Source organism: Coffea arabica, chromosome 2c (genome assembly GCF_036785885.1).
Source record: "Coffea arabica cultivar ET-39 chromosome 2c, Coffea Arabica ET-39 HiFi, whole genome shotgun sequence".
In the NCBI taxonomy this organism is placed as follows: domain Eukaryota; kingdom Viridiplantae; phylum Streptophyta; class Magnoliopsida; order Gentianales; family Rubiaceae; genus Coffea; species Coffea arabica.
This window is the reverse complement of record NC_092312.1, coordinates 29,712,978-29,730,050: the sequence shown is the minus strand read 5'-3', so window position 1 is coordinate 29,730,050 and position 17,073 is coordinate 29,712,978. Positions and strand designations below refer to the sequence as shown.

The following is a 17,073-nucleotide window of genomic DNA, read 5'->3' as shown; positions in this document are numbered from 1 at the left end:
TACTCTAAAAAAGAAACAGGCATCTTATTATGGCTTAATTAGAAGAGTTTGTGAATTAAGGCGATGGCGTCCTTTTTTTCTTTTTTTTTTTAAGTGAGAGGTCTCAAATTCAGAACTTCCGATTTACAATTCCTTCCACCCTATCATCCAACACAACCCTTTCCCAAGGCAATGGTATCATTAATATTATGCAAGCAATATTTGTGATAATAGTTAGAGATTTTTGGCTTTGTATTCTTTGTTTCTTCATTGATTTTAATTGATATTCTATTTACTTAACAAGAAACACATGAAGAAAACCAACAGTCATAGTTAGGGTGCTGTAAACGAGTTTAATCAAATTGTCAACAAGGAACGCATGAACACATGAATTTTTCAGGTTTGATACTGCTCCTTCTGCATTTCCTTGTGCAGCACAAGCTTGACTGACATCAGTTTCAATTGTTAATACATTAACACTTTGTTATGTCCCAAAGAAAAACTAACCTTAGCATGTTATACGAGCAACAGGGTTTGACTTGAGCTGCAGACAGCAATTGCTGCAATTGTTGGAGATAAATAAAAGGAAGGTAATTTTTGTTCTTTTTCTGCAAGAAAAATGTCGACATTTCTTGACTTTTATTACTCGTAGTCTAGTCAAAATCTTTTTACAGGAAATAAGTTATAAATGTGATTGAAAACCAGTAAGATTGGTCCTGCTTTCTATCCTGAGAATGTCAAAACTGCATGCAGATCAAAATATTCTAGTCTGCCAAGCAGCATGAGGAGGACTAACTATTCGGATTTGATCAGGACATGGCATGCGGGATTTTTTGTCCGAATGGAGCCAACAGTTTGCCGCAAAAATGTGGTTCTCTAGGAATTCAGGCATTCATTTGCTTGGGATGGGACTGTCTGTCTCGCCTCAAATCCGATAATCGTATTTAAAAATTTATTAACTTATATTTTGGAGCGTGGCACCGATATACACTCCTGAGAGGATATACCGGCGTCTGTTGAATTTATAAATATATCAATAATTACATAAATCTTTAAATGTGTTTACCAAAGTTTCAAACACAAAAAGTCATTCGTACAAATTTTCACATTAAACTCTTGACATACATGCATTACTAGGGTACAAAAGTCATACAAGCTACATTTTTGCAAAATTCAACGCTAGAAACATACTCTGATCAAACTAGTCTTCAATCGATCATGCATTTGATCCTCATCTGCAGGACAGAAAAAATTAGGTGGGGTGATCATCAATTTACTCAATAAGTAGCTCAAATGTATCTTTAATAGATTGAGTATATTAATATTATAAATAACATTTAATAAAATTATTTCTTAGAATTCAATCACAATTAAAACAGTGCATGCATCTTGCATATACAATGCATAACTGTGCATAGATTCATATTTTATTGTTCTTTAATTATAATCCATGGAATGTTGTATCTTTTCATTTTGCGTTTAGCTCAAAAATATACCACGGTCACCATTATATCTCATGACAAGACTATTAAATACCACTATTATTTTTCGTGGTAGGGCCACATACCGGTTAAAAATATAGTTCTAGATAATTACTACGGTCACTCTTTTTTCCCGTGATAGGGTCATTTGTCCACTATTATATCCTGTGAAAGGGCTACCAGTATTCAAATATAACAATTTTAGAGACTTTTCGTGTCATTTACTTATTTAAGCACGTCCAATGATATCCAAAATATTGCATAACAATCACTTTTAAACAAGTAATATAGTTATTCATATGCACATAGTTGTAAAAAAATTACACATGCTCAATCCAATTTAGTATAACAAAATATATTTTCTGTAACAACTGACAAATAAAAAAAAATTTAAAGACATTTTAAAAATTATAGAGATATGAAAGAGCCACTTACTCGTTAGTCAAGAGAGTGTCACCCAAATTCTCTTTATCCTTCTCCTAAAACAATAAAATCAGAATAATAACCATCTGTTGAAACTCCTAGCAGTAATCAAGAATGTATATCGTTTCAAGAGTTATGCCATTATACTTAAGTCGACTATAGAGCTACACTGCTCTCCATCATTTTCAGCATGGACAAAGTTCAATTAAACATGTGTAACATGGGCTGTATACTTCAGAAAATTCTAAATTTCACACTGTTATAAACTAGAAACAAGGCTCTAACTACCTTCAGAAGAAACTACTGAGAGATTTATATCATAAGCTTATCTAAATTCAGTCACAATTTGGTACACTTTCAAGTTCTTATGTTGTGCAGGGTGGAAGTTTCAGCAAATGCAGTTGTCGATTAAACATGCATAACTCTGGATATATATGTCAAATCACCGCAAAATTGGAGGCATTAGAACCCACAATTGAAATACTAAATATATCTACAAGGGATCATTTAGCGAATCAATCAATAGATGGTTCTAAGTTGGGCCACAAGTACGTGCAATTTCCAGTCTCTAACTGCGCAGGTTCTGATTTCCAATGAAATTTGCAAATTTTCTGGTATTAGTAGGCAATGAACCAGAGCTTGATTTTTATACCACTGGAAAGATCTCTAAGTCTAGTTTCTAATGCAATTGACGTTGCCCAATTTTGAGTTTTCCATCTCAAGTTATGGCCTATTTACTAAAGCTGCGCAAAGGTGACTGTCAACCTTGGGGTTAGTTAGAACTCAAGGTTTCTTGGCCATTACCATCTAAAATCTCTTCAGTTTCATACATCTACCCACATCAGATGTTTGGTTACAAGTTAATAGCAACATATGCAAGAAATCATACCCACAAAATTGGTTTATAGCTGTCCAACTTCAATTTTCCCGGCTAGAAGTTATCAACTCAAATTTGGTTCATAAAAGATCACCAAATCCTATCAAGTTCAGCTCATAAAATTCAATTCTATACATTAGTTACCTTAAATCAATTAGACTCTGGTGGATTTGGACCCTTAGTTTCTCCTCCTGAAGCTGTTCTGTTATTCCCTTTGTTTCTTTCTACAAAATGAGAGCACAAAATTGATACATAGGAGCGGTGGGGAAGATATGTATCAAGGCAATTTGCACTTTAGTACTCAAATTCTTGATATAATTGTAAAGAATGCCTCCCCACTTATACCAATTCCAATTTTGGCAATCATATTTTGGGGAGTGAAATCTGGGTATTATGGTGACAGTTGTAAGAGATGATATGAGCATTCCATGCTAAGGTAGGAATTCAGTCAAACAAAATCAGCGAGAGCAAATTGTATCAGCTAGGGAAAGTAGGAAATGATTGAACACCATATGCCTTCTATAGCATATGTTCCACTTGTACCTTTGATCTCATAACAGTTTGTTCCGTTGTCATATCTCTTAATAGCAAAAAAGAATTCTTGTGATAATGTCGATCCTATAAATCTTGCTTTAAATTTTTAAGTTACCGATTAGGTCTAGAAATATGGTATTGTCTGTAACCAATTCTTGTGTTAACGAACGTAAATCATCAACCAAATAAAGAAGACTTCAGCAATTAGGCAAATCAACTCTGACCCGTCCGCACTCGTGTGTGTGGAACTTCTCTCTTTCCTTTTGCCCCACATCAATTTTGTATATCCTATAAACCAAAACTCTGGACTCTGATCATTGATACCAACATATGGTCGCAAGCAAAATCCTTTCACTAGAAGATATCAACTAGACCAAAACATTTAGTTTAGGGAAAGATGGACAACAGAGTTTATCATACAAATTTTGTATAGATAAAAGATTGGGTTGTTTCGATTAAATTTTACAATAAAATTGAATTGCACAAGTAGAACAAGTGAGAGAAAATCACACCAAGCCGGTTTGAGACGGCAACAAATCGTCCCTCATTCCGGCTATCTCCTTTTCAATTTCCAGGCCATTAGCATTCTTCAAAGCCAATAATTTCTTTTTTATTTTCTTTTGTTTCAGGCAATCTTTTTGAAATGTGAGGTGTAAAATTTCTTTGTTTAAGTACAGAAAATACTTGTCCTTTTCTCTTTATGATATATACTTCCTCTTGTGTCCAATTACAGTATTCGTTTCTGAACAATTTCAGACTTCCTTTAGTTAGTTTGAGGTATTTAAAATGAAAAAGACTGTTGTTTGATTAAACTAAAAGAAGTAGTATATACTAACTAAAGGAGTTTGATTAAACTAAAGGAAGTATATAGTTTGAAATAAATATACTAACTAAAGGAAGTAAATATTTGGGTAGGGTAAATATACTAATAGAAAAGTAACTAATTTTATTAAACATTTTATTCCTATGAGGTATTATTTTTTTCTTTGTTTTTTCATTTCAATACTAGATTTTGGTGCCTTGCAACAAATGCATGCAACTTCTATCCCCACATTCATATGCACAGTGTCAATTAAGAAAGTAAATTGATTTAGCTTCATATGTTGTTACTGAGCATGTTAATGGATAGGATCTTACCCAAATTCAATCCAGACCTAATATGTTTGGGTCGGGTCTAAGTTTAATTTTTTAAACTTAGATCCTACCCATAGTCAGACTGTGTAAGAGAATCGTGAATTTTAATAGAGTCTAATTTTATATGATCCATATTTAAACCTAGATTCAAACCAAATCCTATGTATAAATAAATAATATGTATGTATGTATGTCTATATGTGTATGTGTGTGTGTATGTGCATGTGTGTATATATATATTCAATAAATTTATAAAATAATCTAATATTACATGGACATTAGATCGAATGTAGTAAGACTTCATGACCATTAGATAAAATATACGCTCGTGATCTAAGAAAATACCACCTAATCTTGCCTATCTATTACACTCCTATGCTTTCTCTGGTTCCCTCCCTAAACAAAAATTTGGGTGGTATTTATGTTATTTTTAAGCTCTATACATTTTTAAATATTTTTACTTTAATTCTGTATGTTCAAAAAAATACCTACAGATTCTCATTAGATACCCAAACTCATGGGATCTGGATTTGGGTTTACTTTTTCAAATCCATAAGAATTTGAGTTTGGATTTGTGTTTAAGTAAATTTAATGGGTCTAAATTTGAATCAAATGGATCCAATCCAAACGCTACTCATTGATATGTCTAGCTATTAGTATTCAAATTACTGAGGATTTTAAATCCTCAGGCTTCTACAAAAGTAGACATAATCCTCCAGTAGATCAACAGTAATGTCACTAATCACCAAAATCGGGGAAAATGGAAGCCAAAATTTTGGGGAAAACCTAAAAGTAAAATCGAGGGATATATATCAGTCTCTTTTAAAAAGTTTCTCCATTAACACCATAAAAAAGGTAATAATTACCACATACTACTACTGCGACGGAGAAAGAGAAAAATACATCACAATTTTATTTACCCAAGATTCATGAACAATACAGAAATAAAGAGCCCTATCTACAGCCCAGAAGACTTGACTAAAATAACAAAAAAAAAAAAACCTCATAGTAAAAACAACTAATATCTGGACTTGACCAAAAACTGCTGAAAATAGGATTGAAACTTTTGGATTTAACAGACTTGGTTTGATGTGCCGACTTTCTCTAAGGCAATACACGGAGGGAGGAAGAGCCTGGCATGCAAATTCATCGATGAAATGCCTTTGGTTGAGGTTTAACCAACTAATGTTCTATCTACCATTATCTGAATTTTCAATGTTTACCATCCAGTGGTGGGTCAAAGGTATAATAACTAAAGGATTAATCTTATATATATGTCAGTGTATACACTATTACTATTAGATATATAATATGTACAAATTTTGAATTTAAAATTTACTTATGTGTCATGCATCCATTCATGAAAATTTATACACTGACAATATATATAAAAATTATTTATAATTAAATTGGTAAAACAAATAAAGTAGAGGCCAAAACCTTTCTGGCAAAAAAATAAAGCATTAAATAAGATTTTGTCCCAAAATTTTGACATTGATTTCAACACATGTCAAGTTCAATTTAATACTGTTTACCTCATATTTTCCTTCATTTTTATAGCATAAGAACCCTAAAACTACCACCTAAAAATATTGTTAAGTGGCCTAGTAAAAAAAAAATAGTGACGTCTTATTATATATTGGTATTCTTTCGATTCACGTCTTTCCCCTCATCGAAAGTTTATGTTCCAAAGTTCATGGAGAAATCTGAATGAGTCTTCTTTGATGAGTAACATAGATTCAGATTAACTCGGATTCTTTGCATGTTAAACATAATTTAATGTGTTTGTTACCGTCTTAAATTGAAAATTTATGAAACATAAAAGGGTCACGCAAAGGGAATGAATTAAGACGTGAATTATAGTAGATTCGAAATGAATCTCACCCAAATAAGATGAACACCTTACATGTTTAAAAAATGGAATTTGATTTGTCATCAAGAAATCAGGAAAGTTAATGCACATTCATTCAAGAGATTCTTGTACCAAAGCAGAACCTTTACCGATTCAGGACCCTTGTGAAAATCTTTTGATAGGTTAATTTTCCTTGTGCAAAACTTCTCTCTTTAACAAAAACTCCAAAAATTCTTCCCCTGTTAGTACTTGCCCTCATGACTTTCTCATAAATAGAGCAACTCGTATTCTTCAAACCTCAGAGTTTGTCCCTAGAAAGCAAAAATGGAGATCAAAACAACCCGTTTTATTCTCCTCCCAGCTCTCTTGTTTATACTATTTCGGGTCCAGACTTTTGGGAAAACCCATAGAGAAGCTGACTACCATCATCTCAAGGCTAGATTGAACCCACAATCCAATGTTGAAAGAAGCAGCTACTTCCCAGCATTTGATGCCCCTGCTAAGCCTTCAAATAAAAAAGGGCTGAAAGAGAAAGATAGGATCGATCGATTGCCTGGACAACCACACGTTGGATTCAAGCAGTATGGTGGATATATCACCATCAATGAGACTGCTGGCCGTGCCTTTTTCTATTATTTTGTTGAAGCACAGGGTCGCAAGAAGCCTGAAGATGTGCCTCTTCTCCTTTGGCTCAATGGAGGTTCATTAGCAATTTCTCATCATTTATTTTATTTTTGTATATCAATTTGTTTTCTTTTGTACATCAGTAGTAGCGTTTTTTTTTTTTTGGAAGGTAAACAGAGGTATATTACTAATTTCTCAACTTTTATTTTCCTTTTGTATATAAATATGTTTTCTTTTGTACATAAGTAGTAGCCTGTTTTTCTTGGAAGATAAGTGTATATGAGTGGTTATGTGTAAAATTTTTAATGGAGATTTATACAAAATCTGTGTGTGTGTGTGTGTATTTTTTTTTGGCAAAACAATTAGATGGCTAGTTTTCTTGTAAGTTTTGGAACAATTTTTTCTGGAACAAGAAAAGTCCCACCTAACCTTATACAATGACTAGAGGTTTAATTTGTTAATTTTCAAGATTGTGATTCTTTGTATTTGATTACCTGTAGAATTTGATTACTTTATATAATGGTATTTCATTGTTTTCGAGTTTCTGAGTTTCACACTCCAAACAAACTTCTCTATTCCCACGAATCAGCACCAGAAATTCAGTATAGCAAAAATAATATACTAGAAGCTATGCATGCTGCGCTACGACTTGTGTACAAAATCTTCACAAGAATGATATTGCTTTTTTTATTTTCTTTTTCGCAAGTTTTAGTCATTTTGTTATTAAATTAGTTATGCATTTGATTTAGAGTAATGATTCGATCAATGCCTAGATCTTGATAATTTATATATATAGATTGATACATAACTTACATATTTTCTCCCTTCATTATATCACTCTGAAAAAATCCAACAGCAAAGGTGGAATTATTAGTAACAGAATATCACTATCTTTACAAACATTGTTATATTGTCTTAAGCTTGTTAAACTGACTATGATATTTCCATTTTTTAACTCATTTGTCAAATAGGTCCTGGTTGTTCTTCTCTTGCTTATGGAGCCTTCCAAGAACTAGGACCATTCAGGGTTGGCAGTGATGGCAAGACACTGTTCAATAACAGATTTGCTTGGAATTATGGTGGGTTACTTTTGTATTTTGCTAATTTTTCCATTGAATATTTCAATAGTTAGGTATTAAAGACTAAAAGCTGTTTTAATATTTTGTACCTGCAGTGGCTAATGTTTTGTTCTTGGAGTCTCCAGCCGGAGTAGGATTTTCATATTCTAACACAACATCAGATTTTGTTAGCGGCGGTGATAGAAAAACTGCTGCAGACAATTACATTTTCTTACTAAATTGGCTTGAGAGGTTTCCCGAGTACAAAAATAGAGACTTTTACATTTCTGGAGAGAGTTATGCTGGTCATTATGTACCTCAATTAGCACATAACATTGTTTACCATAACAAGAAGGCGAACAGGACCATCATTAACCTCAAAGGAATCCTGGTATGTCTGTTCACTTCTGTTGTTAAAATCATCGATTGCTAGTCTCCTGAATGATAAAAGTGACTTTATCAAACTTAATTGATCCTATAAAGCAGCTAGACTTGGGTTAGGACATCAAACAAATTGAATATGTTGTCATGGCATATTCTGTATTCAATTCTTATAAATATATAGTTGTTTCTGCGAAAGCAACTTATTTATACAGACATCTAATGATTTGCATCCAAATAAAGTAGTTCTGAGTGAATTATATTGTGATTTTCACGTTCAAAACATTTTAGGCATTGTTGGTTCTGAGTTGCTATGTACGTTGAAAATTTTAAGGGCAACCTTATGAGCATAGTATCATAGCATGCATGCAATATCCGAGAGTGAGATTCTGGGCTGCAGTATGAATATGACTAATACAAAATGGCTATCATAAATGAGCACAAATGAGCTGTTAAATGTAATTAAATTTTCTAAATCGTGTGATTAATCTTGGACTTTAATGCAGATTGGAAATGCAGTCATCAATGATGCAACAGATGATCCAGGGATGTATGACTATTTTGGAACACATGCTCTAATTTCCCCTGAAACTGTAAAAAAAATCCACAAATTCTGTAATTTCTCAGCGGCCGAATTATCGGCTAATTGTCAGAACATCCTAAGTGTGGCAGATGGAGTGTTCGACGAAGTTGACATATACAATATCTATTACCCTCGATGCTTTGATGACAGTCTAACCAGTGTACCCAAGCAGTTCTCCGTAAGTTCTCTTAATTTTTTTTTTTAACCTTTTGTCTTTTGTTCTTGATAACATTTAATAGAAAAAAATACATTGTAAAAGCTTCACTAGAACTTAATAATCAATTGGGATAATTTCAAAAACCTCCCCTGAGGTTTCTGACAATTTCATTGAGTTCGCCTGAGATTTGAAAAATTACACATACCTCCCTTATCATTTTAAATGACAATTTACCCTTAAATATTTTAATGAAATTTCCTTATTTGGTATGCTTATGCTTAGAATGAGTTTTAAAATTATTTTTTCATTCTTTTTCCTTATTACTTTTTTTAAATTTTTTGCCAATAAAACTATAGAATTACCATTATTGGCTCTAATTTCTATATAACCAAATATCGAACTAGTGCTTTTTTTTACGAGTTAATTTTATATGCAATTCAATGTTTTTGATGATCTTTGTTTTCTATTTTTTGGTATTAAAATTAACAACAAATCAAAAAAAGAGCCCAAAAGCACTACTAAATTATGATAATTCCACTAGTCCAAAAATTCATAAATTCTAAATGAATTATTTCAACACTTTCTTTTCTCTCTTATAAATCTAAATCCATAATAAAATACCATCAAAAGTATCATATCATAGTAATAAAATTATTACTATAGTTGTTTATCAAATAGTAGATATGGACATGAAAAATTTGGCACATTTTCCTTATAATTATACTAAACAATCTTATAATTGTATAGGAAAATAAATTAAAACTGATTACACAAGGGCATTTTTGGATATTCATTTAAAAAATTGGCCAAGTCAATATTATGTTAAGGTTTTGTTACTAAAACTATCAAATCAAAGGAGGTAAGTGTAATTCTTCAAACCTTAGGGGAGCTCAGTGAAATTGTTAGAAACCTCAAGGGAGGTTTCTGAAATTATCCCTAATCAATTATAGCACTTATAACCCTAAAAATATCTGTTCATTCTTTCAGAAAACTTAAAGTGAAATTTACAATTTGAACTTCATCAAGGTTTTAGTTAGACGGTGTCATTGGAATCTTTTTATGCCCAGCAAGATGAGGCATATATCTTTCTGGGATTTGCAGAAATTCTAGTTTTTAATGAAATTGAAAGATTAAAATTAATGACAAAGTAAAGAAAGATGACAAATTAATGGCCTAATCTAGAAAATTTTGATTTCTTAAATATTATTGTTTCTTTATTCCATCTATGAACCCTTGATTTTCCAATTCAACGTGCAGATACTGGAGTTTGATGAATGCAGTGAATATTATGGCCATTCATACTTTAACCATCCCAACGTTCAAGAGGCACTACATGCAAATGTCACGAAGATACCATATGATTGGCAGCCATGCAGGTTATTTAGAAGCCCTCCTTTCTTTCTCCAATATTTTAATTTTTATTTTTTAACCTGGTTACCCATCTTTTCATGCTAATGGGGGTTTGCCAAAAAAAATGCAGTGATGTTCTTCAAAACTGGACAGATTGGCAGTCAACAGTACTTCCATTTCTTAAAGAGTTCTTGGCAAATGGATTAAAAGTATGGATATTTAGGTAAATGTAATCCTATCATTCACTATCTCATTATGGTCATATTTTTTAATATAAGACCTTCCCAAAATATTGATTATTTATAAGAATTAACTCAACTATATGAAAACAGTGGCGATGTGGATGGAAGGGTACCTGTGACTGGATCACAGTACGCAATAGAAGCATTGAACGTTTCAATTGTAACTCCTTGGCAGCCATGGTATCGTGATTTGGAGGTCAGTAATCAATGCATGAATTCTTCCACCTCCATAATGTTTTATTTAGATTCTGATTTTCAACTTGTTCTTAAATATTTCCAAATTTTTCAGAATTACAAGTTAGGAGCACCTTATTCTCAGTCTTTTTCTCCAATTAAGTTAGATTTTTAAAAGCAATTAAGAAGTGAGAATAGAAGAAAACATGTTTTCTAGGATCGAAAGCTAAAATCAGTATTTAAAACCATGGAAACATAATTTTTGTAAACTACTTTTATATATTTTTGAGATCTTAATAAATATTAAATAGATGCTAGATTCATCAATGCTATGCTCACCGAAAATTTATTTATTGTTTTGTTATGCTGTAATGCTGTGATCAGGTAGGGGGATATGTGCAAATTTATCAAGACAACTTGACATTTGTGACGGTGAGAGGAGCTGGTCATCAAGTACCGAGTTATAAACCTGATAGGGCTCTTTCACTTATTTCACATTTCATTTCTGGGATACCATTTCCCAACCATTAACTGGACAAACAGGGCATTGTATAAGCTCTTTCGTCGCATTATTATTCAAGTATAGTGTAATACCTACGCATATTCAATTCAGCTGGTTATTCTTTTGATTTAATGGTTTATTCCATAATATTGGTATTGACTTATCCTCATTATTCTAGCACAGCCTGGTACTTCTGAAGGTTTAATTTGGCTTGTTACTCCTCAGGTTTATTGGTCTATTGAAATAATATTGGCATTGACAAATTCATGTGATGTCACGTGTTTTAGAAAATAGCTCCTCTTATCTAGTTTTGGTAGTTGCATGCAGTATTTTGTGCTTCATGTATAAACTATTTTCGGGTATATTGAAATGCTGTTTTTGACGGTAGAATAATAGACGCTTATGTAGGACTTGTCCTTCATTTCGATGTTCAGCAATAAAAGCTAAGGTTAATAGTTAAACAATAAGACCATTTGGCATACTTGGAATTCTAAGTATGTAACTTTTACGATTGGCATCATTCCAGGAAATTTATTCTTGTACTTTGTCGTGGCCGTCAATTCCAACTCTAATAGAACAGAAACAGGGACAATGCGTAGGTCGATAACAAACTCGATGAAAAATCCATTTCATATACACTTTAGTATTTTCCTTTTCTTTTTTTTTTTTTGTTTTACCTAAAAAATCATGTAGTCTAGACATATAAAAAAATTCAAAAGTTCTTGAAAAATAAAATAGGAATTGGTCACTATTATAATTTTTGGAAGGTGTAGTTGTTTTGTAGTGTGAAAGGGTTTAATAGAGGGGCCAAAAAAAATGTTGTTTGCTGAAGTTGGAAACAGTAAACATGGAAACTAGATTTAAACGGATGATGTAAAGCACGAAGAGTATATTTAAGGATTCGGATCCTCTCTAATAGTAGTTGCCTCCAATTTTCCACAATACGAGTATGGATATCTAACAAGTTTGATGATGTTTGATCAATTGTTCAAAAAGCTATAGGCATATTGTAGTCTATAAATAGGGGGTGTTAATATTATTGTCTATTGAGAAGAGCGAAATTTGAGTGTCTTGTTATTATGTGTAATTAATGATACATTATTGATTTATTCCTTTTCTCCCACACATACTTGTATGTGTGTCAATTGCCTCCTTATAAATATAAATTTTATGAAATTTATCTCCTATACAAATTTTTGGCGGACCTTTTTTTGAGAGCTTACATCTTGGTATCAAAGCCCTAAATTCAAGAAATCGATCCTAGAGTGCATTTGAAAATTGAAGAATTGCCCCTAGTTACGAGGTTAGTCTTGAGTGTTTTCCATGGTCAGTTATAAGAATTGATGTTGATAAGAGTTTATTTTACGTATTTTTAAGTGCATTTTATTAGTTAATTTTGAGTTGATTATCTAGTTTTATAAATAAAATAAAGAGGTTTTTGGTAAAATTATATATTTTTGGTAAAAGTGGATAATATTGCATTTTTAGTGATTTTAATGATAAAAACTTCATTTTTATGCAGGAATGATGATTCAATCACCAAAGGATGTCAAATGAGATGAAAAATAGAAAGTTGGTGATGAATTCAAGTGGTAACAAGAAGAATGAAGTGAAAAACGTTCAAGTGAGGAAATGCAAGACAAATCAGTTTTGACACTCTTCAGTATTTTGATCATATCTGGAGCTACACTTATCGGATTAAGGTGATCTTTATACCATTTTAAAGCTAAGAAAGAGACCTACAATTCGTATGAAGACATCGAAATCCAATTCTGCCATTTTCATGGACAAAAAGTCGGAATACAGAAGCTGCACTCTGTGGTCGAAACTGGAAACAGAGGTTTGACCAGGTGATAGTATTTTGACCATATCTCAGGCTGCACAACTCCGATCTGGATGATTTTTAGAGCATTGGAAAGCTAACTCAAAGGGTTACAACTTTGGTGTTTTGCACAAAAGCCAGTTCGGCATTTATGATAGAGAAAATCGCAGATGAAGTAAGGCCAAAGTGAATACGCGAGTACACAAAACGTGACTTGTAACCGCGTTTTGTGTAGGCGCGTTTTCTGACCGTAATTCTGCAATTTGCTCAGTCAATTCTCTTATGTTCAAACTACTTTCCAGCTACAATCTGCAAGAGAATTCGGTGCACATGCCTCAGAAGACAAAAGGGCAGTAAAGATGGCTTATTTTCAAGTCAAAAATATCGGTTTTTGACTATGCTAACAAAGTGCAGATTTGGGAATCAAAGGATATTTTTGACTTGGAAAAATAGAGCCTTTGAGTAGTCTTTATGCTGAGACATTGAGGGAGGTCTTAGAGCCATACGTAGCTTAGCTTCTTACAAAAAAACATATTCTCTCTAGCTAGGTACTTGCAAGGGGCAATTGAGGTTTCATCTTGTAATCATCTAAGTTCAAGACAAAGGAGATTTTTTGGAAGGCTTCACCATATCTTGGCTAAGACTTTCTTTACTCTTTTTGTATTTGTAATTCATGATGATTTGCATTAATGAAGTTCTGAGTGTTTCATTATTCATGAGTAGCTAATTTCCTTAATCTAGGGAGTAGATGAAACTTATGGTCAAGTGATATGAAGTGATTGTGATTTATACTTGTTATATCTTGTATATATTAACCTATCTACTTGTGTATGTTGGATTACTTGTTGTTGTTTGATCACCAATAGCAGGTTTGTAGTTGTTTTTACTCATTGAGAAATGGTAAAAATAATGGAATGACATAAGTAGAGCTTGAGTAGTATATTCATGAGAATAGAAATACATTCAAGTGGATGAAATTTACATTTCCTGTGTGCACAAAACAGAATTAGTATTTACCAAGAGATTAGGGAAAACTAATCTGTTTTAACCCATTATTATCATGAGAATGTGATTTTGGTATTATTGGAAATGAATCCTTGGTTAAACAAGAGTAGTAACAAGTGTTAAATTCATTCGTTTTAGATCTTTTGTATTATATGTGGAATCTACATCCCTAGATCTTAATACTTAGTGAATTCTACTCCTATTGTGAATTGCATTTATCTAGTTAAGAATTTTTGTAGTTGAATTAAATTCTGAATTTTCTGCTCAAATTTATTGTGAGTCTAAATAATAGAGTAAATTAGTATCTAATAATTGTTCTAATTGCTCCTCGTGGGATCGACCCGATACATACCCAATACTACGCTTTTGGCCTGTATACTTGCAGAAAAAACGGGTATAATTCGGAATTAAACTTGCACTTATAGTAAACACCCGTCAAGTTTTTGGCGCCGTTGCCGGGGAGCGGCAATATTAGAGCCTAATCATCTTTATTAATTTAGACAGCTTTATTTTTTTAGATTATATTTTATCTTATATTGTAATCAGTTTTTTTTACCATTGAAGTTGCATAATATCCCTTATTTCTGTTTGTAATGTATGCACCGGGAGTCTCGAGAAGTCGCACCCTTCGATCCAGAAATTGAGAGGACACTACGTAGACAAAGAAGGCACACACAACAGCAAGAGGAACAAGAGATTTGGCAACCAATAGAGGAAATTTTGATAGAACTACCGTTTGAAGAAGAAATGGCCGAAAACGAAGCAAATAGGCGAGTTCTACGAGATTTTGCTCTACCGGGAACACAAGGATCTCAAACAAGCATAGCAAAGCCTTCGAAAAATGCTAACAATTTTGAGATTAAACCATCACTTATCCAAATGGTTCAACAATCTCAATTTGGAGGTAATGCAGTAGAAGATCCTAATACACACTTAGCTACATTCTTGGAAATTTGTGATACAATTAAAATGAATGGAGTTAGTGATGATGCTATAAGGTTACGGTTGTTCCCATTTTCATTGAGAGATAAGGCCAAACTTTGGCTACACTCTCATGCTCCTAATACTTTCACCGGATGGGATGATTTATCAAGAGCATTCTTAAATAAGTATTTTCCACCAGGTAAGACTGCTAAACTAAGAATGGATATCACTAGTTTTAGCCAAATGGAAGGTGAATCATTATATGAGGCATGGGAAAGGTTTAGAGATTTGCTTCGGAAATGTCCACATCATGGACTGCCGGAGTGGTTAATCATACAAACCTTCTATAATGGTTTAGTTTTTTCTACTAAAACTATAATCGATGCAGCTGCAGGTGGAGCTTTAATGGGTAAATCACCCCAAGAAGCTCATAATTTGATAGAAGAAATGGCAGCAAATAACTACCAATGGGCCAATGAGAGAGGTAATACAAGACGTCACGCAGGTATGATAGAAATGAACACTCTCAATATGCTGAGTGCTCAAATGAATAATGTGATGAAATTGCTAAGTAGATAAGGTGGAGTTGGTCCAAGTTCATCTAATACACACGTAGCTTGTTGCTCTTTCTGTGGAGGTGAACATGATATTAATGAGTGTGTTGATTCTGAGCAGGTACAATTTGTCAATAATTACAACCGAAATGCTCCAAATAATCCCTACTCGAATACTTACAATCCGGGGTGGAGAAATCATCCAAACTTTGGATGGAAAGATCAAGGCAATCAACAAAGGCCAACCAATCCGCCGGGATTTCAACCAAGGCAACCACAGGCTGAAACTAAACCAAGTTGGGAGATCGCGGTGGAAAAACTTGCTAAGGTGACTTCGGATAGATTCGAGCGAGTTGAGGGGCGGTTGGACCAATTAGCTGGGATGTACAGAAACTTGGAGGTTCAAATTGGTCAAATTGCCAATGTGATCAACAATAGAAACCCTGGTGAATTACCAAGTAAAACCGAAGTGAATCCGAGAGAGCATGTCAATGCAATCATTCTTAGAAGCGGTAAAACGGTTGAGGGATTCGATTTTGAAAATTCAGGTTGTGAAAAAGACAAGAAGCAAGCAATTGAAGGGGAGCAAGAAAGTCAAAATGATCATGTTATCATTGATATTGATGCACTTCATCCCAAATTAAATTCTAATGTGATACCTTTTCCTCACAGGTTGAAGAAAGATGGACAGGATCGGGAGTTTGAAAAGTTCTTCAAAATGTTTAAACAATTGCACATTAACATTCCTTTCATTGATGCTATAACACAGATTCCCTCTTATGCACGTTTCTTGAAAGACATCATGTCAAAGAAGAGGAAAATTGTAGATAATGAGATGATAGCATTAACGGAAGAGTGTAGTGCATTGATTAAGAATAAACTCCCTCCTAAATTGAAAGATCCGGAAAGTTTTTCTATTCCTTGCACTATTGGTCAATTGCATTTTTCTAATGCTTTATGTGATTTAGGTGCAAGTGTGTCACTTATGCCGTTATCGGTTGCCCGGAGATTGGGACTTCAAGAGCTAAAAGCTACCAATATTACATTGCAATTGGCGGATCGGTCAATCACACGTCCCATGGGTATTTTGGAAAATGTGCTCATAAAGGTAAGACAATCTATAATACCTGTGGATTTTGTTGTCTTAGATATTGAAGAAGATGTGAGAATGCCAATTATTCTAGGACGACCGTTTTTAGCCACTGCACGAACTATAATTGATGTAGAAAAAGGTAAGCTTATATTACGGGTTAATGGTGAGGAATTGGAATTCAATTTGGATAATAAAGATGGGAGTATAGAGCCTACTGCTCTTGTTTCTAATATGCCATCTGATGAAAAGGTTAACCAAGAAAGGACCGAAAAAGTTAAATTTATAAATGTCCTTGGTACTAACTTTCATGGTGTAGGAACAAAG

The 17,073-nt window shown here is 33.2% G+C and overlaps 1 protein-coding gene, 1 long non-coding RNA gene and 1 other non-coding gene across 3 annotated transcripts; 1 reads left to right on the top strand and 2 right to left on the bottom strand.

Moving 5' to 3' along the window:
* Positions 1 to 1,000: 1,000 nt before the first annotated feature.
* On the bottom strand, positions 1,001 to 3,030 carry LOC140035293 (uncharacterized). The gene is made up of 3 exons (XR_011839307.1): positions 2,905 to 3,030; positions 1,896 to 1,939; positions 1,001 to 1,214 (listed from the first exon to the last, which is right to left on the bottom strand). It is a non-coding gene; the product is annotated as an uncharacterized lncRNA (long non-coding RNA).
* Positions 3,031 to 6,541: 3,511 nt separating this feature from the next.
* On the top strand, positions 6,542 to 11,483 carry LOC113724237 (serine carboxypeptidase-like 40). Its single transcript, XM_027247159.2, has 8 exons — positions 6,542 to 6,980; positions 7,876 to 7,983; positions 8,079 to 8,353; positions 8,850 to 9,104; positions 10,341 to 10,459; positions 10,564 to 10,656; positions 10,766 to 10,871; positions 11,234 to 11,483. The coding sequence occupies exons 1-8, from the start codon at positions 6,605 to 6,607 to the stop codon at positions 11,378 to 11,380; spliced, it is 1,479 nt and encodes a 492-aa protein (XP_027102960.1). The 5' UTR covers positions 6,542 to 6,604; the 3' UTR covers positions 11,381 to 11,483.
* A 3,829-nt stretch (positions 11,484 to 15,312) lies between these two features.
* On the bottom strand, positions 15,313 to 15,419 carry LOC140036075 (small nucleolar RNA R71). Its single transcript, XR_011839960.1, has one exon. It is a non-coding gene; the product is annotated as a small nucleolar RNA R71 (small nucleolar RNA).
* Positions 15,420 to 17,073: the final 1,654 nt, after the last annotated feature.

What these genes read in the sequence shown, in the direction of transcription:
- LOC113724237 (XM_027247159.2), top strand. Translation starts at nt 6,605, where the DNA reads ATGGAGATCAAAACAACCCGTTTTATTCTCCTCCCAGCTCTCTTGTTT. An exon ending in TCTCCTTTGGCTCAATGGAG is followed by an intron (nt 6,981 to 7,875) that starts GTTCATTAGCAA and finishes TTTGTCAAATAG; the next exon opens with GTCCTGGTTGTTCTTCTCTT. An exon ending in CATGGTATCGTGATTTGGAG is followed by an intron (nt 10,872 to 11,233) that starts GTCAGTAATCAA and finishes TGCTGTGATCAG; the next exon opens with GTAGGGGGATATGTGCAAAT.